Source organism: Sturnus vulgaris, unplaced genomic scaffold, assembly GCF_052056855.1.
Source record: "Sturnus vulgaris isolate bStuVul1 unplaced genomic scaffold, bStuVul1.hap1 Scaffold_1138, whole genome shotgun sequence".
In the NCBI taxonomy this organism is placed as follows: Eukaryota; Metazoa; Chordata; class Aves; order Passeriformes; family Sturnidae; genus Sturnus; species Sturnus vulgaris.
The window spans coordinates 1-21,990 of NW_028276043.1; the positions used below are offsets into that span (position 1 = coordinate 1).

At 52.2% G+C, this 21,990-nt stretch overlaps 1 protein-coding gene across 1 annotated transcript; it reads right to left on the reverse strand.

The window, feature by feature from the left end:
- Positions 1–4,996: 4,996 nt before the first annotated feature.
- TLCD3B (TLC domain containing 3B) lies at positions 4,997–18,885 on the reverse strand. The gene is given in 8 exon segments (XM_088157581.1): positions 4,997–6,410; positions 8,740–8,808; positions 11,300–11,364; positions 11,367–11,394; positions 13,301–13,520; positions 14,312–14,395; positions 17,468–17,706; positions 18,713–18,885. Coding segments are annotated over 7 exon segments (891 nt in total). The 5' UTR covers positions 17,689–17,706; positions 18,713–18,885; the 3' UTR covers positions 4,997–6,206.
- Positions 18,886–21,990: the final 3,105 nt, after the last annotated feature.

Below are 21,990 nucleotides of genomic sequence, written 5' to 3' on the forward strand. Positions count from 1 at the left end.
TCAAAAAAACCCCACAACCCCACAAAAAAACCCCAAAAACCCCAAACCAGGAAACCCAAAAACCCCAAAAAAAACCCAAACCCCAAAACCAGAAAACCCCAAAAAACTCAAAACCCAAAAAATCCCCAAACCCAAAAAACCCGAAAACACAAAACCAGAAAAGGCAAAAAAACCCCAAACCCCGAAAAAAACCCAAAAAAACCCCAAAAAACCCCAAAACTCCCAAACCCCAAAACCAGAAAACCCCAAAAAACCCCAAAACCCCAAAAACCCGAAAACACAAAACAAGAAAAGACAAAAAAAAAAAACCCTCCCAAACCCCAAAGCAGGAAACCCCAAAACCACAAACAGGAAACCCAAAAACCCCAACCCCCCCCCCCCCAAAAAAAAAAAAAAACAAAAAACCCCAAACCAGGAAACCCAAAAAACCCCAAAACCACAAAAAAAACCCCAAAACCCAAAGCAGGAAACCCCAAAACCCAAAACCCCCCCAAAAAACCCAAAACTCCCAAACCCCAAAACCACAAAAAACCGCAAACCCCAAAGCAGGAAACCCCAAAACCCCAAAAAAACCCAAACCCCAAAATCAGAAAACCCAAAAAACCCCAAAACCCCAAACAGGAAACCCCAAAACCACAAAACCACAAAAAAAAAAAAAAAAAAAAAAAAAACAAAACCCAAAACCAGGAAACCCCAAAACCACAAAAAAACCCCAAACTCCGAACCAGAAAACCCCCAAAAAACCCAAAAACCGGAAAAAAAAACCCAAAAAAACCCAAAAACCCAAAAAAACCAAACCCCCAAACCAGAAAACCCCAAAAACCTCAAAACCCCAAAACAGAAAAAAACCCCACAAAAAAATTCAAAACCCCCCAAAAACCCCCAAAACCCCCAAGACAGAAAACCCCAAAACCCCAAAAAACCCCAAGACCCAAACCCAGAAATCCCCAAAACCCCCAAAATCTCCAAAATCCCCCCAAAAACCAAAAACCCCCAAAACCAGAAAATCCAAAAAAAACCCCAGACCCAAAAAAACCCCAAAACCACAAAAACCCCGAAACCCAAAATCAGAAAACCCCAAAAAACCCCAAAACCCCAAAAAACCCCAAAAACACAAAACCAGAAAAGGCAAAAAAACCCCAAACCCCGAAAAAAAAAAAAAAACAAAAAAAACCCAAAACCAGAAAACCCCAAAAAACCCAAACCCCAAAAAACCCGAAAACACAAAACCAGAAAAGCCAAAAAAAAAACCTCCCAAACCCCAAAGCAGGAAACCCCAAAAAACCAAAAAACCCCAACAGGAAACCCCAAAAACCCCAAAACTCCCAAACCTCAAAACCAGAAAACCACAAAAAACCCAAAATCCAAAAAAACCCCAAACCCAAAAAACCCGAAAACACAAAACCAGAAAATAAAAAAAAACTCCCAAAACCAGGAAACCCCAAAACCACAAAAACCCCCAAACTCCAATCCAGAAACCCAAAAAAACCCCAAAAACCGGGAAAAAACCAAAAAAAAAACCCAAAAAAAACCCCAAAAACCAAACCCCAAAACCAGAAAAACCAAAAACCTCAAAACCAAAAAAAACCCCAAACCAGAAAACCCCAAAAAACCCCAAAACCCCAAAACCCACCCAAAACCAAAAAACCACAAAAAAAAACCAAAATCCCCAAAAACCCCCAAAACCCCCAAGACAGAAAACCCCAAAACCCCCCAAAACCCCAAGACCCAAAACCAGAAATCCCCAAAACCCCCAAAATCTCCAAAATCCCCCACAAAACCAAAAAACCCCCAAAACCAGAAAATCCAAAAAAACCCCAAGACCCAAAAAACCCCAAAACCACAAAACCAGGAAACCCAAAAAACCCAAAACCCCAAAAAAACCCGAAAACACAAAACCAGAAAAGCCAAAAAAAAAACCTCCCAAACCCCAAACCAGGAAACCCCAAAACCACAAAAAACCCCAAACTCCAAACCAGAAAACCCAAAAAAACCCCAAAAACCGGAAAAAACCCCAAAAAAACCCCAAAAAACCAAAAAACCAAACCCCAAAACCAGAAAACCCAAAAACCTCAAAACCAAAAAAAAACCCCAAACCAGAAAACCCCAAAAAACCCCAAACCCCAAAACCCACCCAAAACCAAAAAAAACACAAAAAACCAAAATCCCCCAAAAACCCAAAACCCCCAAGACAGAAAACCCCAAAACCCCAAAAAACCCCAAGACCCAAAACCAGAAATCCCCAAAACCCCCAAAATCTCCAAAATCCCCCCAAAAACCAAAAACCCCAAAACCAGAAAATCCAAAAAAACCCCAAAGACCCCAAAAAAACCCCAAAAACCACAAAAACCCCAAACCCAAAGATCAGAAAACCCCAAAAAACCCCAAAACCAAAAATCCCCAAAATCCAAAACTCAAAAACCCCCAAAAACCCCAAAAATCCCCCAAATCCCCAAACTCAAAAATCCCCCAAATCCCCAGAACCCCCAAAAATCCCAAAAACCCAAAACTCAAAAATCCCTGAAATTCCAAAACCGTGAAAATCCCAAAACTCCGAAAAATCCCCAAACCCAAAAACCCAAAACTCGAAAACCCCAAAAATCCCAAAATCCCAGAACTTCCAAAAATCCCCGAACCCAGAAATCCCCAAACCCCCCAAAAATCCCCAAAATCCCAAAATCCCAAAACAACAAAAAATCCCCCAAAACCCCAAAAATCCCCAAAACCAGAAAATTCAAAAATCTCCAAACTCCCCAAAATCCCAAAAATCCCAATAATTCCCAAAACCCAGCAAAATCCCCCCAAAATCCCCAAAAATCCCCAAAACCCCAAAACCCGAAAACACAAAACCAGAAAAGCCAAAAAAAAAAAAAAAAAGCAAACCCAAAACCAGGAAACCCCAAAACCCCAAAAAAACCCCAAACCCCAAACCAGAAAACCCCAAAAAAACCCAAAACCCCGAAAAAACCCCCCCAAAAAACCCAAAAACCCAAAACTCCAAAACCCCAAAACCAGAAAATCCGAAAAACCTCAAAACCCCAAAAATCCCCAAACCAGAAAACCCCAAAAAACCCCAAACCCCAAGAAACCCCAAAACCCAAAAAAAACCCCAAAAACCCCAAAACCTCCAAAACCCCCAAAAACCCCGAACCCCAAAAAAACACAAAAACCAGAAAACCCCAAAAAAACCCCAAAACAAAGAAACCCCAAGACCCAAAACCAGAAATTCCCAAAACCCCCAAAATCCCCCCAAAAAAACCAAAAAACCCCAAAACCCCAAACCCCAAAAAAACCCCAAAACCCCGAAAAAAAAAAACCCAAAACCCCCCCCAAAAAACAAAAAACCCCAAAACTCCCCAACCCCAAAACCAGAAAATCCGAAAAACCTCAAAACCCAAAAAAACCCCAAAACCCCGAAAAAAAAACCCCAAACCCCAAAACCCACCCAAAACCAAAAAAAACACAAAAAAACCAAAATCCCCCAAAAAACCCAAAACCCCCAAGACAGAAAACCCCAAAACCCCAAAAAAAACCCAAGACCCAAAACCAGAAATCCCCAAAACCCCAAAATCTCCAAAATCCCCCCAAAAAACCAAAAACCCCAAAACCAGAAAACCCCAAAAAACCCCAAAACCAAAAATCCCAAAACTCAAAAATCCCCAAAATCCCCAAACCCCAAAAATCCCAAAACCCCCAAAACTCAAAAATCCCTGAAATTCCCAAAACCGTGAAAATCCCAAAAATCCGAAAAATCCCCAAACCCCAAAAACCCAAAACTCAAAAACCCCAAAAATCCCAAAACCCCAAAATCCCAGAACTTCCAAAAATCCCCGAACCCAGAAATCCCCAAAAAATCCCAAAAATCCCCAAAATCCCCAAAATCCCAAAAACACAAAAAATCCCCCAAAACTCCCCGAAACCAGAAATCTCAAAAATCTCCAAACTCCCAAAAATCCCCAAAATCCCCAGCAAACCCCAAAAATCCCAAAATCCCAAATATCCCCAAAACTCCAAAACCTAAAAATCCCAAAACCCAAAACCCCAAAAAACCCAAATCTCAAAACCCCAAAAATCCCCAAAAACCCCAAAATCCAAAAAACCCAAAAATCCCAAAAATCCCAAAAATTCCAAAAATCCCCAAAATTCCAAACCCCCAAAATCCCAAAATTCACTCAGGGGTCACTCAGGGGTCACTCAGGGTCACTCAGGGTCACTCAGGGGTCACTCAGGGGTCATTGGGGTCCACTCAGGGTCACTCAGGGGTCACTCAGGGTCACTCAGGGGTCATTGGGGTCACTCAGGGGTCACTCAGGGGTCACTCAGGGTCACTCAGGGGTCATTGGGGTCACTCAGGGGTCATTGGGGTCACTCAGGGTCACTCGGGGGTCACTCAGGGGTCACTCAGGGGTCACCCAGGGGTCATTGGGGTCACTCAGGGGTCACTCAGGGTCACTCAGGGTCACTCAGGGTCACTCGGGGTCACTCAGGGTCACTCAGGGGTCACTCAGGGGTCATTGGGGTCACCCAGGGGTCACTCAGGGGTCATTGGGGTCACTCAGGGTCACTCAGGGTCACTCAGGGGTCACTCAGGGGTCACTCAGGGGTCACTCAGGGTCACTCAGGGGTCACTCAGGGTCACTCAGGGGTCATTGGGGTCACTCAGGGTCTCTCTCCCCGCCCCCTCCCCCACATTGAGGACTCTCAGTTCTCGAAGTTTCCAGAGCGGCTTTAATGGGGGGGGGGGGGAGGGGACCCCACAGAGACCCCAAAACCCGACCCCAAACCCGCCCCATAGCGACCCCAAACCCGCCCCATAGCGACCCCCAAACCCGCCCCATAGCGACCCCAAACCTGCCCCATAGCGACCCCAAACCCGCCCCATAGCGACCCCCAAACCCGCCCCATAGCGACCCCAAACCCCGCCCAAACCCGCCCCAAACCCGCCCCATAGCGACCCCAAACCCGCCCCATAGAGACCCCAAACCTGCCCCATAGCGACCCCCAAACCCGCCCCATAGCGACCCCAAACCCGCCCCATAGAGATCCCAAACTGCCCCATAGAGACCCCCAAACCTGCCCCATAGCGACCCCAAACCCGCCCCATAGCGACCCCAAACCCGCCCCATAGAGACCCCAAACCCGACCCCAAACCCGCCCCATAGAGACCCCAGGACTCTTTAGGGTGCCCCATAGGTGACCCAGGGCACCCCATGGTGCCCCATAGAGACCCCAGAACCGCCCCACAGAAACCCCAAAATGCCCCATACAGACCCAGAACCGCCCCACAACAACCCCAAAATGCCCCATAGGGACCCCAGGGTGCCCCACAGACCCTGAGATGCCCCACAGAGACTCCAGGCTGCCCCATAGAGACCCCAAAACACCCCATAGAGACCCCAAAATGCCCCATAGAGACCCCAGGATGCCCATAGAGAGCCCAGGGTGCCCCATAGAGAGCCCAGGGTGCCCCATAGAGACCCCAAACCTGCCCCATAGAGACCCCAAATGCCCCATAGAGACCCCAAAACGCCCCATAGAGACCCAGGGTGCCCCACAGAGACGCCAGGATGCCCCATAGAGACCCCAGGATGCCCCATAGAGACCCCAAAACACCCCATAGAGACCCCAGGGTGCCCCACAGGACCCCCCCATAACCACCCCAGGAGCCCTCCAGGCCACCCCAGCCCCTCCCCCATCGCTCTGGAAACCCTTGACCCCCCCCTCCTTGGGCACTGCGAGTGACCACTATGGGTCACTCAGTGGCCCCTTAAAGTCACTCAGTGGCCAATCAGGGGTCACTCAGGGGCCACTCAGGGTCACTCAGTGGCCACTCAGGGACACTCAGGGGTCACTCAGGGTCACTCAGTGGCCATTTAGGGTCACTCAAGGCTCACTCAGTGGCCACTCAGGGTCACTCAGTGGCCACTCAGGGGTCACTCAGGGGTCACTCAGGGACACTCAGGGGTCACTCAGTGGCCACCCGGGTGTCACTAAGGGTCACTCAGTGGCCACTTAAAGTCACTCAGTGGCCACTCAGGGGTCACTCAGGGACACTCAGTGGCCACTCAGGGGTCACTCAGTGGCCACTCAGGGGTCACTCAGTGGCCAATCAGGGGCCACTAAGAGGTCACTCAGTGGCCACTCAGGGACACTCAGGGCTCACTCAGTGGCCACTCCGTGTCCCTCAGTGGCCACCCAGCAGTGGCTCAGGGTGGCCTGGGCGGGCTCCCCGCGGGCCGGAAGAGCCTCCAGGTCCCTCTGCAGATGAGGCCGAACCAATAAAGCTGCGGGGCCGCCATGGCGGCGGCGGCCGCGTTATAGAGAGGGGGCAGCGCGGCGGGAGCGCGCAGCAGAGGCAGCCCGCGGTGACGCGCGTACGCCCAGTACAGGTAAGGGAACAGAAGCAGCCGCACAGCAGGAAGGTGAGGAGAAGGAGCAGAGCGTTCAGCTTGTGCACGGCCGTGTGCTGCCAGCGCAGCTGCGCCACGGGAAAACAAAAAAAAAATAGATTTTTTTGGGATTTTTTGGGATTTTTTTGGGGATTTTTGGGGGATTTTTTTGGGGATTTTTTGGGGATTTTTTGGGGATTTTTTGGGATTTTTTGGATTTTTTTGGGATTTTTGGGGGATTTTTTGGGGATTTTTTTGGGGTTTTTTATGGATTTTATGGGGATTTTTTAGGGATTTTTTGGGGATTTTTAGGGATTTTTTTGGGATTTTTTAGGGATTCTTTGGGGATTTTTTGAGGATTTTTTGGGATTTTTTGGGGATTTTTTGGGATTTTTTGGGGGATTTTTTTGGGATTTTTTAGGGATTTTTTGGGGATTTTTCGGGGATTTTTTGGGGATTTTTTGGGGATTTTTTGGGGATTTTTTGGGGATTTTTTTCTGATATTTTGGGATTTTTTAGGGATTTTTTGGGGATTTTTAAAGGGTTTTTGGGGGATTTTTTGGGGATTTTTTGGGTGATTTTTTGGGGATTTTTTGGGGATTTTTTGGGGATTTTTTGGGATTTTTTGGGATTTTTTGGGATTTTTTTTGGATTTTTTTTTTATTTTTTGGGGATTTTTTGGGGATTTTTGGGGGATTTTTTGGGGATTTTTTACGGATTTTTTTGGGATTTTTTGGGGATTTTTTTGGGATTTTTTGGGGGATTTTTTGGGGATTCTTTGGGGATTTTTTGGGGATTTTTTGGGGATTCTTTGGGGATTTTTTGGGGATTTTTTGGGGATTTTTTGGGGATTTTTTTGGATTTTTTGGGGATATTTTGGGGATTTTTTGGGGATTTTTTTGGGATTTTATGGGGATTTTTTGGGGATTTTTTTGGGATTTTTTGGGGATTTTTTTGGATTTTTTGGGGATTTTTTGGGGATTTTTTGGGGATTTTTTTGGTTTTTTTGGGGATTTTTGGGGATTTTTTGGGGATTTTTTGGGGATTTTTTTTCTGATATTTTGGGATTTTTTAGGGATTTTTTGGGGATTTTTTAAGGGTTTTTGGGGGATTTTTTGGGGATTTTTTTGGATTTTTGGGGGATTTTTTGGGGATTTTTTATGGATTTTTTGGGGATTTTTGAGGGGGATTTTTTGGGGATTTTTTTGGGGATTTTATGGGGATTTTATGGGATTTTTTGGGATTTTTTGGGATTTTTTTGGGATTTTTGGGGATTTTTTGGGGATTTTTTGAGATTTTTGGGGGATTTTTTGAGATTTTTTTGGGGATTTTTTGGGGATTTTTTAGGGATTTTTTGGGGATTTTTTGGGATTTTTTGGGATTTTTTTTGGATTTTTTTTGGATTTTTTTTGGATTTTTTTGGGGATTTTTGGGGGATTTTTGGGGGATTTTTGGGGGATTTTTTTGGGGGTTTTTTGGGGATTTTTTAGGGATTTTTAGGGATTTTTTGGGGATTTTTTTGGGATTTTTTGGGGATTTTTTTAGGGATTTTTTGGGGATTTTTTTGGGATTTTTGGATTTCTTAGGGATTTTTTGGGGATTTTTTGGGGATTTTTTAGGGATTTTTTGGGGATTTTTTGGGGATGTTTTGGGGATTTTATGGGGGATTTTTTGGGGATTTTTTGGGGATTTTTTGAGGATTTTTTGGGGATTTTTTAAGGATTTTTTGGGGATTTTTTTGGGCCGTTTGGCAGGCTCGGGAGCGCGCAGCAGAGGCAGCCCGCGGGGACGCGCGTACGCCCAGTACAGGTAAGGGAACAGAAGCAGCCGGCACAGCAGGAAGGTGAGGAGAAGGAGCAGAGCGTTCAGCTTGTGCACGGCCGTGTGCTGCCAGCGCAGCTGCGCCACGGGAAAACAAAAAAAAATAGATTTTATGGGGATTTTTTGGGATTTTTTGGGGATTTTTTGGGATTTTTTTGGATTTTTTGGGGATTTTTTGGGGATTTTTTGGGATTTTTTGGGGATTTTTGGGGATTTTTTTGGGGATTTTTTTGGGATTTTTTTGGGATTTTTTGGGATTTTTTAGGGATTTTTTTGGGATTTTTTGGGGATTTTTTGGGATTTTTTTAGGGATTTTTTGGGGATTTTTTGGGGATTTTTTGGGGATTTTTTGGGGATTTTTTTTAGGGATTTTGGGGGATTTTTTAGGGATTTTTTAGGGATTTTTTAGGGATTTTTGGGGATTTTTGGGGATCTTTTGGGCCGTTTTGGCAGGCTCGGGAGCGCGCAGCAGAGGCAGCCCGCGGTGACGCGCGTACGCCCAGTACAGGTAAGGGAACAGAAGCAGCCGGCACAGCAGGAAGGTGAGGAGAAGGAGCAGAGCGTTCAGCTTGTGCACGGCCGTGTGCTGCCAGCGCAGCTGCGCCACGGGAAAACAAAAAAAAAATAGATTTTTTTGGGATTTTTTGGGATTTTTTGGGGATTTTTTGGGGATTTTTTGAGGATTTTTTGGGATTTTTTGGGGATTTTTTAGGGATTTTTTGGGGATTTTTTTGGGATTTTTTTGGGATTTTTTGGGGATTTTTTTGGGATTTTTTTGGGATTTTTTGGGATTTTTGGGGGATTTTATGGGGATTTTCTGGGGATTTTTTTGGGATTTTTTGGGATTTTTTGGGGATTTTTTGGGGATTTTTTGGGGATTTTTGGGGATTTTTTTGGGGATTTTTTTTGGGATTTTTTAGGGATTTTTTGGGGGATTTTTTGGGGATTTCTTGGGGATTTTTTGGGGATTTTTTGGGATTTTTGGGGATTTTTTGTGGATTTTTTTGGATTTTTGGGTGTTTTTTGGGGGTTTTTTAGAGATTTTTTTGGGATTTTTTGGGAATTTTTTGGGATTTTTTGGGGATTTTTTAGGGATTTTTTGGGGGATTTTTTGGGGATTTTTTTGGGATTTTTTAGGGATTTTATGGGGATTTTTTGGGGATTTTTTGGGGATTTTTGGGGGATTTTTTGGGGATTTTTTGGGGATTTTTTGGGGAATTTTTTGGGATTTTTTTGGGATTTTTTTGGCATTTTTGGGGGATTTTTTGGGGATTTTTTGGGATTTTTTTGGGATTTTTGGGGATTTTTTGGGATTTTTGGTGGATTTTTTAGGGGATTTTATGGGGATTTTTGGGGATTTTTGGGGATATTTTGGGGATTTTTGGGGATTTTTGGGGGATTTTTTCGGATTTTTTGGGGGATTTTTTGGGAATTTTTTGGGATTTTTTGAAGATTTTTTGGGGTTTTTTAGGGATTTTTTTGGGATTTTTTTGGGATTTTTTGAGATTTTTTGGGGATTTTTTGGGGATTTTTTTCTGATTTTTTTAGGGATTTTTTTGGGATTTTTTAGGGATTTTTTGGGCATTGTTTAGGGATTTTTTAGGATTTTTGGGGGATTTTTTTGGGGATTTTTGGGGGATTTTTGGGGGATTTTTGGGGGATTTTTTGGGATTTTTGGGGGATTTTTTGGGGATTTTTTGGGGATTTTTTGGTGGATTTTTGGGGGATTTTTATGGGGATTTTTATGGGATTTTTATGGGATTTTAATGGGATTTTAATGGGATATTTTGGGGTATTTTAATGGGATTTTTTTTGGATTTTTGGGGGGATTTTTTGGGGGATTTTTGGGGGATTTTTTGGGATTTTTGGGGGATTTTTTGGGGATTTTTTGGGGATTTTTTGGTGGATTTTTGGGGGATTTTTATGGGGATTTTTATGGGATTTTATGGGATTTTAATGGGATTTTAATGGGATATTTTGGGGTATTTTAATGGGATTTTTATGGGATTTTTTGGGGATTTTTTTAGGGATTTTTATGGGATTTAATGGGATTTTTTGGGATTTTTATGGGATACTTTGGGGATTTTTATGGATTTTTATAGGTTTTAATGGGGGTTTTTTTTGTTGTTTTTTTTTTTTTGTTATTTTTGGGGATTTTTTGGGGATTTTTTATGGGACTTTTTGGGGATTTTTTCATTTCTCCGCCATTTTTCGCGGGATTTTTTCCGGGTTTTTTGTGTTTTGGGGAATTTCGGGATTTGGGGACATTTGGGGACACATTTGGGGACAGTTTTGGGGACATTTTTCGGGGCCATCTCACCAGGATGAGCACCTTGCCCAGGCACACGAAGGGGAGAATTTTATGGGATTTTAATGGGATTTTTATGTCATTTTTTTGGGATTTTTTAATGGGATTTTTTAGGGATTTTATGGGATTTTTGGGGGATTTTTCTGGGATTTTTGGGGGATTTTTTGGGGATTTTTGAGATTTTTTGGGGATTTTTTGGGGATTTTTTGGGGGATTTTTTGGGGATTTTTTGGGGATTTTTTGGGATTTTTTGGGGGATTTTTGGGGATTTTTTTGGGATTTTTTAGGATTTTTTGGGATTTTTGGGGGATTTTTGGGGGATTTTTTGGGGATTTTTTGGGCATTTTTTGGGGATTTTTTTGGGATTTTATGGGATTTTAATGGGATTTTTTTGGGATTTTTATGGGATTTTTATGGGGATTTTTATGGGGATTTTTATGGGATTTTTGGGGGATTTTTATGGGGATTTTTATGGGATTTTTATGGGATTTTAATGGGATTTTTATGGGATTTTTATGGATTTTTATGGGATTTTAATGGGATTTTTCTGGGATTTTTCTGGGATTTTTGGGATTTTTTGGGGATTTTTTTGGGATTTTTTTGGATTTTTTGGGGGGATTTTTTATGGGATTTTTTGGGATTTTTTTCATTTCTCCGCCATTTTTTATGGGATTTTTTCCGGGTTTTTTGCTATTTGGGATCTGGGTACACTTGGGGACACTTGGGGACACTTGGGGACATTTGGGGACAGTTTTGGGGCCATTTTTCGGGGCCATCTCACCAGGATGAGCACCTTGCCCAGGCACACGAAGGGCGTGCTCAGCTCGGCCATCAGCAAACAGCCAGGAAAAAATCGCCCTTGCCCTGGCGCCACAGCTGGGGACACAAAAACGGCACCAAAATGTCACCAAAATGTCACCAAAATGTCACAAAAACGGCACAAAATGGCACCAAATGGCACCAAACGGCACCAAAATGGCACCAAAATGGCACCAAATGGCACCAAATGTCACCAGACCCCCCCCAGAGGTGTCACCAGGTGTCACCAACACCCCCAGAAGTGTCCCCAAATGTCCCCAATGTCCCCCAAAACCCCCAAAAGTGTCCCCAAAGTGTCCCCAAATGTCCCCAAGCCCCCTAAAAATGTCACCAACCCCCACAAAAGTGTCACCAAATGTCCCCAAAGTGCCCCAAATGTCCCCAAATGTCCCCAAAGTGTCACCAAAGTGTCCCCAAAGTGTCCCCAAAGTGTCCCCAAAGTGTTCCCAAAGTGTCCCCAAAGTGGTCCCCAAGTGTCCCCAAGTGTCACCAAATGTCCCCAATGTCCCCAAGCCCCCTAAAAATGTCACCAACCCCCACAAAAGTGTCCCCAAGTGTCCCCAAACGCCCCGGAAGTGTCACCGAATGTCCCAAATTGTCCCCAGACACCCCCGAAAGTGTCACCAAATGTCACCAGACCCCCCCCCAATGTGTCACCAACCCCCACAAAAGTGTCCCCAATGTCCCCAAAGTGTCACCAAATGTCCCCAAATTGTCCCCCAAACCCCCAAAGTGTCCCCAACCCCCCAAAGTGTCCCCAAATTGTCCCCCAAAGCCCCCAAAAGTGTCCCCAACCCTCCCCAGAAGTGTCCCCAAATGCCCCAAAAGTGTCACCAAACTCCCAAAGTGTCCCCAAATGTCCCCAAATGTCCCCAAAGTGTCCCCAAATGTCCCCAAATGTCCCCAAATGTCCCAAATGTCCCCAAAGTGTCCCCAAATGTCCCCAAATGTCCCCAAAGTGTCACCAAACTCCCAAAGTGTCCCCAAATGTCCCCAAATGTCCCCAGACCCCCCAAAAGTGTCCCCAAATGTCCCCAAATGTCCCCAGACCCCCAAAAGTTTCCCCAAATGTCCCCAAATGTCCCCAAAGTGTCCCCAAACCCCCCAAAGGTGTCACCAGGGTGTCCCCAAGGTGTCCCCAAATGTCCCCAACCCCCCCAGAAGTGTCACCAAGGTGTCCCCGAACCACAAAAGGGTCCCAAAGGTGTCCCCAGGTATCCCCAACCCCCCCCTCAAGGTGTCCCCAATCCCACCAGGTGTCCCCAGGTGTATCCCAGGTGTATCCAGGTGTATCCCAGGTGTCCCCAGGTGTCCCCAGGTGTATCCCAGGTGTACCCAGGTGTGCCCAGGTGTATCCCAGGTGTATCCCAGCTGTACCCAGGTGTACCCAGGTGTGCCCAGGTGTATCCCAGGTGTACCCAGGTGTCCCCAGGTGTATCCCAGGTGTCCCCAGGTGTCCCCAGGTGTATCCCAGGTGTATCCCAGCTGTACCAGGTGTACCCAGGTGTGCCCAGGTGTATCCCAGGTGTCCCAGGTGTATCCCAGGTGTATCCAGGTGTATCCCAGGTGTGCCCAGCGTACCCAGGTGTACCCAGCCATACCAGGTGTATCCCAGGTGTATCCCAGGTGTACCCAGCTGTGCCCAGGTGTGCCCAGGTGTGCCCAGGTGTGCCCAGGTGACTCACGGTGGCCACAGGGAAGCAGACCAGCACCATGGCTCCGTGGTGCAGCACCTGTGCCCCTGTCCCTGCGTGCCCAGGTGTGCCCAGGTGTATCCCAGGTGTATCCCAGCTGTACCCAGCTGTACCCAGGTGTGCCCAGGTGTGCCCAGGTGTGCCCAGGTGTGCCCAGGTGTATCCCAGGTGTATCCCAGGTGTATCCCAGCTGTACCCAGGTGTCCCCAGGTGTACCCAGGTGTATCCCAGGTGTACCCAGGTGTGCCCAGGTGTGCCAGGTGACTCACGGTGGCCACAGGGAAGCAGACCAGCACCATGGCTCCGTGGTGCAGCACCATCAGCCGCTCGTGGCGCAGGAAGGCGGCGGCGGCCGCGCGGGGCGGGGGGGGCGGGGCCTGGGCGTGGCCCTTCACCTGCGAGCGCTGCAGGTGGCACAGGTACATGGCATAGACGTCATAGACAAAGTAGGGCACGGCGAAGGGAGGGTAGGCGGCGGCCAGCCAGTGCCTGGGGACAGGTGAGACCACAGGTGAGGGGACAGGTGAGACACAGGTGAGACACAGGTGAGACACAGGTGAGGGACAGGTGAGAGACAGGTGAGGGACAGGTGAGACACAGGGGAGACACAGGTGAGACACAGGTGAGATACAGGTGAGGGACAGGTGAGACACAGGTGAGATACAGGGGAGACACAGGTGAGACACAGGTGAGACACAGGTGAGGGACAGGTGAGAGACAGGGGAGACACAGGTGAGATACAGGTGAGACAGGTAAGGGACAGGTGAGACACAGGTGAGACACAGGTGAGACACGGGTCACATCCAGGTGACCTTGGGGACACCTCTTGGGGAGGTCTCAGGTGTGTCCCAGGTCTGCAGGTGACCCCAAATTCCGGCACTGAGGTGTCCCAGGTGACCTTGGGGACACCAATGTGGGGTCCCAGGTGTCCCCAGGTGTCCCCAGGTGTGCCCAGGTGTCCCCAGGTGTGCCCAGGTGTCCCCAGGTGCCCCAGGTGTCCCCAGGTGTGCCCAGCTGTCCCCAGGTGTCCCCCAGGTGTGCCCAGGTGTCCCCAGGTGTGCCCAGGTGTGCCCAGCTGTCCCCAGGTGTCCCAGGTGTGCCCAGGATATCCCCAGGTGTGCCCAGGTGTGCCCAGGTGTCCCCAGGATGACACCAGGATGTCCCCAGGTGTGCCCAGGTGTGCCCAGGATGTCCCCAGGTGTCCCCAGGTGTGCCCAGGTGTGCCCAGGTGTGCCCAGGTGTATCCCAGGTGTGCCCAGGTGTGCCCAGGTGTCACTCACTGGTCGTCGATGACGTGGTGGCACGAGCTGGAGATGATGTACCCGGCCGTGGACGCCATGATGGCCTGAACTGATGACACCAACCTGGGACAGGTGAGACACGGGACAGGTGTGACACAGGTGAGACACAGGGACAGGTGTGACACAGGGACAGGTGAGACACGGGACAGGTGTGGCACAGGTGAGACACAGGGACAGGTGTGACACGGCACAAGTGAGACACAAGGACAGGTGTGACACAGGTGTGACACGGCACAGGTGAGACACAGGGACAGGTGTGACACGGGACAGGTGTGACACGGCACAAGTGAGACACAGGGACAGGTGTGACACAGGTGAGACACGGGACAGGTGTGACACGGGACAGGTGTGGCACAGGTGAGACACAGGGACAGGTGTGACACAGGTGTGACACGACACAGTGAGACACGGGAAAGGTGTGACACGGGACAGGTGGGACACGGGTGTGACCCAGGTGTGACACAGGACAGGTGTGACACAGGTGTGACACAGGGACAGGTGAGACACGAGGGGACACGGGACAGGTGTGACACGGGGGGACGTGGCACAGGTGTGACACAGGTGTGACACGGGACAGGTGAGACACGGGACAGGTGTGACACAGGTGTGACACAGGTGGGACACAGGGACAGGTGTGACACAGGTGTGACACGGCACAGGTGTGACACAGGTGTGACACAGGACAGGTGTGACACAGGTGTGACACGGGACAGGTGTGACACAGGACAGGTGTGACACAGGGACAGGTGTGACACAGGTGTGACACAGGTGAGACACAGGTGTGACACAGGACAGGTGTGACCCAGGTGTGACCCAGGTGTGACCCAGGTGTGACCCAGGTGTGACCCAGGTGGGACACAGGTGTGACACGGATGTGACACAGGGACAGTTGTGACACAGGTGTGACACAGGACAGGTGTGACACAGGACAGGGTGACACGGGTGTGACCCAGGTGTGACCCAGGTGTGACACGGGACAGGTGTGACCCAGGTGTGACCCAGGTGTGACCCAGGTGTGACCCGCGGGTGGCACAGTGGGGGATGGGCCGGCTCTGATGTCCCCCGCGTCACCGGCTAATCCCGCCCCTCCCCCCACCCCGGGATTGTCACCAAATCCCCCCCGGATTGTCCCCAACCCCCCCCCCGGATTGTCCCCTCCCCCCCCCCCGGATTGTCCCCAACCCCCCCCCGGATTGTCCCCAACCCCCCCCGGGATTGTCCCCAACCCCCCCCGGGACTGTCCCCTCCCCCCCGGATTGTCCCCAACCCCCCCCGGATTGTCCCCTCCCCCCCCGGATTGTCACCGTCCTGTCCCTGATCCCCCCCCTGGCGTGTCCCCAAGCCGCCCCTCCCCCCCCGGCCTGGCCTGGCCTTGTCACTGTCGCTGTCCCTGTCGCCCGTGCCAGGCCTGCATGTGGCACTGTCCCCTCCCGGTGTCCCCTCCCGGTGTCACCTCCCGGTGTCACCCTCCATCCCCGGCTCTGTCACCTCCCTGGCCCAGTGCCACCCATCGCTGTGCCCGCAGTGTCCCCATCCCTGTCCCCATCGCTGTCCCCTCCCTGTCCCATCTCCGTGTCACCGTCCCTGGCCCAGTGCCACCCATCCTTGTCCCCTCCTTGTCCCTATCCCTGTCCCCTCCCTGTCCCCTCCCTGTCCCCTCCTTGTCCCTCTTGTCACCATGCTCTGTCCCCTTCTTGTCCCTTCCTTTCTCCATCCTTGTCCCCATCTCTGTCCCCTCCCTGTCCCCTCCTTGTCCCCATCCCTGTCCCCTCCATGTCCCCTCCTTGTCCCCTCTCGGTCCCCTCCATCCCCATCCCTGTCCCCCTCCTTGTCCCCTCCTTGTCCCATCCCTGTCCCCTGTCCCCATCCCTGTCCCCTCCCTGTCCCCTCTTGTCCCCATCCCTGTCCCCTCCATGTCCCCATCTCTGTCCCCTCCCTGTCCCCTCCCTGTCCCCTCTTGTCCCCATCCTTGTCCCCATCCCCCATCCCTGTCCCCTCCCTGTCCCCATGTCTGTCCCCTCCTGTCCCCTCCATGTCCCCATCCCCATCCCCTGTCCCCATCCCTGTGTCCCCATCCCTGTCCCCTCCCTGTCCCCTCCCTGTCCCCTCCTGTCCCCTCCTTGTCCCCATCCCTGTCCCCTCCCTGTCCCCTCTTGTCCCCATCCCTGTCTCATCCCTGTCCCATCTCCGTGTCACCTCCCTGGCCCAGTGCCACCCATCCTTGTCGCCTCCATGTCCCCCATCCCTGTCCCCATCCCCGTGTCCCCTCCATCCCCCTCCCTGTCCCCTCCCTGTCCCCTCTTGTCCCCATCCCTGTCCCCTCCATGTCCCCTCCCCCCCCCTCCCGTGTCCCCTCCCTGTCCCCTCCCTGTCCCCTCCATGTCCCCTCCTTGTCCCCATCCCTGTCCCCTGTCCCATCCCTGTCCCCTCCCTGTCCCCTCCCTGTCCCCTCCTTGTCCCCTCCTGTCCCATCCCCTGTCCCCTCCCTGTCCCCTCCCTGTCCCCTCCTTGTCCCCATCCCTGTCCCCTCCTTGTCCCCTCTTGTCCCCTCTTGTCCCCATCCCTGTCCCCATCCCCGTCCCCTCCCCCCTCCCTGTCCCCATCCCTGTCCCCTCTTGTCCCCATCCCTGTCCCCTGTCCCCATCCCTGTCCCCTCCCGTGTCCCCTCCATCCCCATCCCTGTCCCCTCCATGTCCCCTCCTTGTCCCCATCCCTGTCCCCTCCTTGTCCCCTCCTTGTCCCCTCCCTGTCCCATCCCTGTCCCCATCCCCGTGTCACCTCCATCCCTATCCCTGTCCCCTCCATGTCCCCTCTTGTCCCCATCCCTGTCTCATCCCTGTCCCATCTCCGTGTCACCTCCCTGGCCCAGTGCCACCTCCTTGTCCCCTCCATGTCCCCATCCCTGTCCCCTCTTGTCCCCTCCCTGTCCCCTCTTGTCCCCATCCCTGTCCCCTCCATGTCCCCATCTCTGTCCCCTCCTTGTCCCCTCTTGTCCCCCTCCCTGTCCCCTCCCGTGTCCCCTCCCTGTCCCCATCCCTGTCCCCATCCCCGTCCCCTCCCCCCTCCCTGTCCCCATCGCTGTCCCCGTCCCTGTCCCCTCCCCCCGCCGTCCCCCGTGTCCCCTGGCGGTGTCACCTGGCTGCCAGCACGGTGGCCCTGCCGCGGGGACAGCCGCCCAGGGCCACCAGCGCTCCGCGGGCCAGCACGAAGAGCCCCGGGAAGAAGAAGAGCCCCGGTAGCCACAGTAGCCACACCGGGAAGGACGGGAAGAGCGGCAGCGACACGGCCGGCGACACCGGCGACAGCGGCGACAGCGGCGACAGCGGCGACACCGGCGACAGCGAGTCCCCGGGCATGGCCGGGAGGGGCGGGGCCTGCCCGGGGGGGAGGGGCGTCAGGGGGGGATGGGCGGAGGGGACAGCGAGGGGACACGGAGGGGACAGAGAGGGGACAGCGAGGGGACAGCGAGGGGACAGCGAGGGGACAGCGAGGGGACAGTGAGGGGACAGTGATGGGAGCGGGCATGGCCGGAGGGGGCGGGGCTTGGGGAGGGGCGGGGCTTGGGGAGGGGACAAGGGGAAGATATGGAAGGGGGCGTGGCCTAAGGGGGCGTGGCTTAGGGGGAGGGGACAAGGGGGCAACGGGAAGGGATGGATGAAGGGGCGTGGCCTAAGGGGAGGGGGACAATTGACGGAGGGGCGTGGCCTAAGGGGGCGTGGCTTAAGGGGGAGGGGACAAGGGGAAGATATGGAGGGGGCGTGGCCTAAGGAGGCGTGGCTTAAGGGGGAGGGGACAAGGGGAAGATATGGAGGGGGCGTGGCCTAAGGGGCGGGGCTTAAGGGGAGGGGACAACGGAACAACGGGAAGGGATGGACGAAGGGGCGTGGCTTAAGGGGGACGGGGCAAAGGGGCGTGGCTTAAGGGGGAGGGGACAAATGGATGCTGGGAAGGCTCGGGTGGGGGCGGGGCTTATTGGTAGGGGCGTGGCCTAAGGGGTGGGGCCTTAAGGGGAAGGGAATGAAAGGAGGGGCGTGGTTTGGGGTGTGGGCGTGGGTTTGGGAAAGGGGCGTGGCTTGGAGGGGAGGGGACAAGGAGGGCACTGGGGATGAATGGAGGGGGCGGGGCTTTGGGAATGGGGAGGGGATTGAGGGCTGGAGGGGGCGGGGCTTAATGGGAGGAGTCAATAATGGAATTGGGCGTGGCCTGGGGTGGGGGTGGGGCTTGTCTCTGTCTATGAGGGGCTAAGGGGGCGTGGCCTGAGGGTGAGGTGACAAAGGGGGCGTGGCTTGAAGACAAAGGGGAGGGCCTACACCTGACACCCTCCCCTCCAATCCCTCTGTCCTCCCCCCCACGCTTCATTTGCATAAATCTCCCCCTCACCGTCACCCGGGCGGGTCCGCGGCCTCCCTCAGCGCCTCATGAATATTCAGCGCGGCCTTCCCGCCGCTCATTTACATAAATTTGCATAAATTTTCCTCAGTTCGCCGGCGGGACCTCCCCCCCCTGCCCTCAGGCCGCGGCGTCTCCACAGCAACGGCGGGAACGCCGCGCGCGCTGATTGGCAGAGAGCGGCAGCCAATCAGAGGGCGTTGCCGGGCAGAGCGAGGGCGTCGCGGGCGGCGCTGATTGGCTGAGGGGGGGCAAAGACAGCGGCGCTGATTGGTCGAGAGGAGGAGGGCGGGGCTTAAGGAGCGGGCGGCCAATGGGAGCGCGCGGGGAGGGGTTGCCATGGCGACGGCGCCATTTTTGGTTGCATATGAATGAGCTGGGCGGGGCTGTGCTGGGATAATTAGCATAATAACGATTAAAGACATGAATATTAATGAACTTTTAATGATAAACGGGAGGTGGCTCCGCCCCTCGCGCCACCGAGGCCACGCCCCCTCATTAAGACACCCCCCCCCCCCCCCAAGGATGGGAGCCCAAAATTGGGGGGGAGGGGCCCAAAATTTGGGGTCCCAAAAAGGGGGGGGGGGGGAGGGGCAGAAGGGGGAGAGGGGGGGGGAAGGAATTGGGGGAGGGGCCCCTAAAATTTGGGGTCCCAAAAAGGTGGGGGAGGGGCCGCATTTGGGTCCCAAAATGAGGAGGGGGCCCCAAAATTCGGGGAGGGGGTTCCAAAAAAGGGGGGGGGGGGGGGAGGAAAATTGAGGAGGGGGCCAAAAAAAAAGGGGGGAGGGGCCAAATTTGAGGCCCTAAAAATGTAAAAGGGTCCCCAAAAAATTTGGGGGAGGGTCCCCAAAATCGGGGGGGGGGGGGGGGGGGAGGGGGAGCTTCCCAAAATTTGGGGTTCCAAAAAAAAAAAGAGAAAAAAAAAAAAAAAAAAACAAAATTGGGGAGGGGGGGTAAATAAAAGTGGGGGGGGGGTCCCCAAAATCGCTTTTGGGGGGGGAGGGGAGGCCTCGCCCCTCCCCCACCCGTCCCCGAGCAGGGGTGGGGGAGGGGCGGGGCTATTTTGGGATCCCGAAAGGCCAAAGGGGACCCGAGAAGGTCACGGGAAGGGAGGGGGGGGGGGGGGGTCCCCACCCCGATATAAGGGGGAGCCCCCAGAACCCCCCGAGCCGCCCCCCGGACACCCCCACGGTGAGTGAACCCCCCCCCCCCAAAAAAAAAAACCCCCAAAAAAATCCCAAAATCGGCCTGGGGAGGGGGAGGGGGGGGGAGAGTCACAAAATTCCCAGAAAATCCCCCCAAAAATCTGACGGGAATGGGGTGGGGGGGGGGGGGGGTTGACCCCAAATTCCCTTTGGGATCCCCCAAAAATTTCACCCGGGATTGGCCCCAAATCCTAAAAATCCCCCAAAATCCCAAATCCTCCTTGGATCCCAAAAATCTCCCCCCAAAATCCCAAAAATTCTCCCGGGATTGGCCCCAAATTCTCTCCGGACCCCAAAAATCCACCCCCAAAACCCCCAAAATTCTCCCGGGATTGGCCCCAAATCCTAAAAAAAAACCCCAAAATCCCCCCTGGATTGTCCCAAAAACCCCAAAAACCCCAAAACCCCCCGAGATTTTTCCCAAATCCTAAAAACTCCCCCAAATCCCCCTCAAAACCCCCAAAATTCCCCCTGGATTGGCCCCAAATTCTCTCCGAACCCCAAAAATCCCAAATCCACCCCGGACCCCCAAAAATCCACCCCCCAAACCCCCAAAATTCTCCCGGGATTGGCCCCAAATCCTAAAAAAAAACCCCAAAAATCCCCCCTGGATTGTCCCAAAAAATTCCCAAAACCCCAAAAACCCCCCGAGATTTTTCCCAAATCCTAAAAACTCCCCCAAAAATCCCCCTCAAAACCCCAAAAATTCCCCCAGGATTGGCCCCAAATTCTCTCCGGACCCCAAAAATCCCAAATCCACCCCGGACCCCCAAAAATCCACCCCCCAAACCCCCAAAATTCTCCCGGGATTGGCCCCAAATCCTAAAAAAAACCCAAAAATCCCCCCGAGATTGTCCCAAAAAATCCCCAAAACCCCCCGAGATTTTTCCCAAATTCCCCAAAAATCCCAAATCCACCTCGGACCCCCAAAAATCCACCCCCAAAACCCCCAAAATTCTCCCGGGATTGGCCCCAAATCCTAAAAAAAACTCAAAAATCCCCCCGAGATTGTCCCAAAAAATCCCCAAAACCCCCCGAGATTTTTCCCAAATTCCCCAAAAATCCCAAATCCACCCCGGACCCCCAAAAATCCACCCCCAAAACCCCCAAAATTCTCCCGGGATTGGCCCCAAATCCTAAAAAAAAACCCCAAAAATCCCCCCTGGATTGTCCCAAAAATTCCCAAAACCCCCCGAGATTTTTCCCAAATCCTAAAAACTCCCCCAAATCCCCCTCAAAACCCCCAAAATTCTCCCCAGGAATGGCCCCAAATTCTCTCCGGACCCCAAAAATCCCAAATCCACCCCGGACCCCCAAAAATCCACCCCCAAAACCCCCAAAATTCTCCCGGGATTGGCCCCAAATCCTAAAAAAAAACCCAAAAAATCCCCCCTGGATTGTCCCAAAAAATCCCCAAAACCCCAAAATCCCCCGAGATTTTTCCCAAATTCCCCAAAAATCCCCCGGGATTGTCCCCAAATCCCCCCCCGGACCCCAAAATATTTTTCGGGATTGTCCCCAAATCCTCCCTGAACCCCAAAAATCCCCCCCGGGATTGTCCCCAAATCCCCCCCCCCCCCCCCCCTTTGGACCCCAAAATCCCGACCCCAAAATCGATCCCGGGCACCCCAAAACTGACCTTGAACCCCCAAATTAATCCCTCTGAACCCCAGAATTGATCCTGAACCCCCCCAAAAATTGACTCCGGACCCCCAAAATTCACCCTGGACCCCAAAAATCTCCCCCCCAAAAAACCCCAAACTCACCCCCCCCAACCCCAAAAATTGACCCCGAACCCCAAAAATCACCCGGAACCCCAAAAACGATGCCCCCAAAATGAACCCCGAACCCCCAAAACCCCTGGGACACCCCAAAAATCTCAAGGTCACCCCAAAATCCTCCCGGGAACCCCCAAAAATCCCCCCCCCCCCAAGGGACCCCCCAAAATTCCGGGTGGGCCCCACCGTGACTCAGCTCGCGGCGTTGCCCTTTTAAGGCTCCGCCCACTCAGGGGCGGGGCGAGGTGACGTCACTCCCCAAAGCCCCGCCCACACGCGCGAGGGC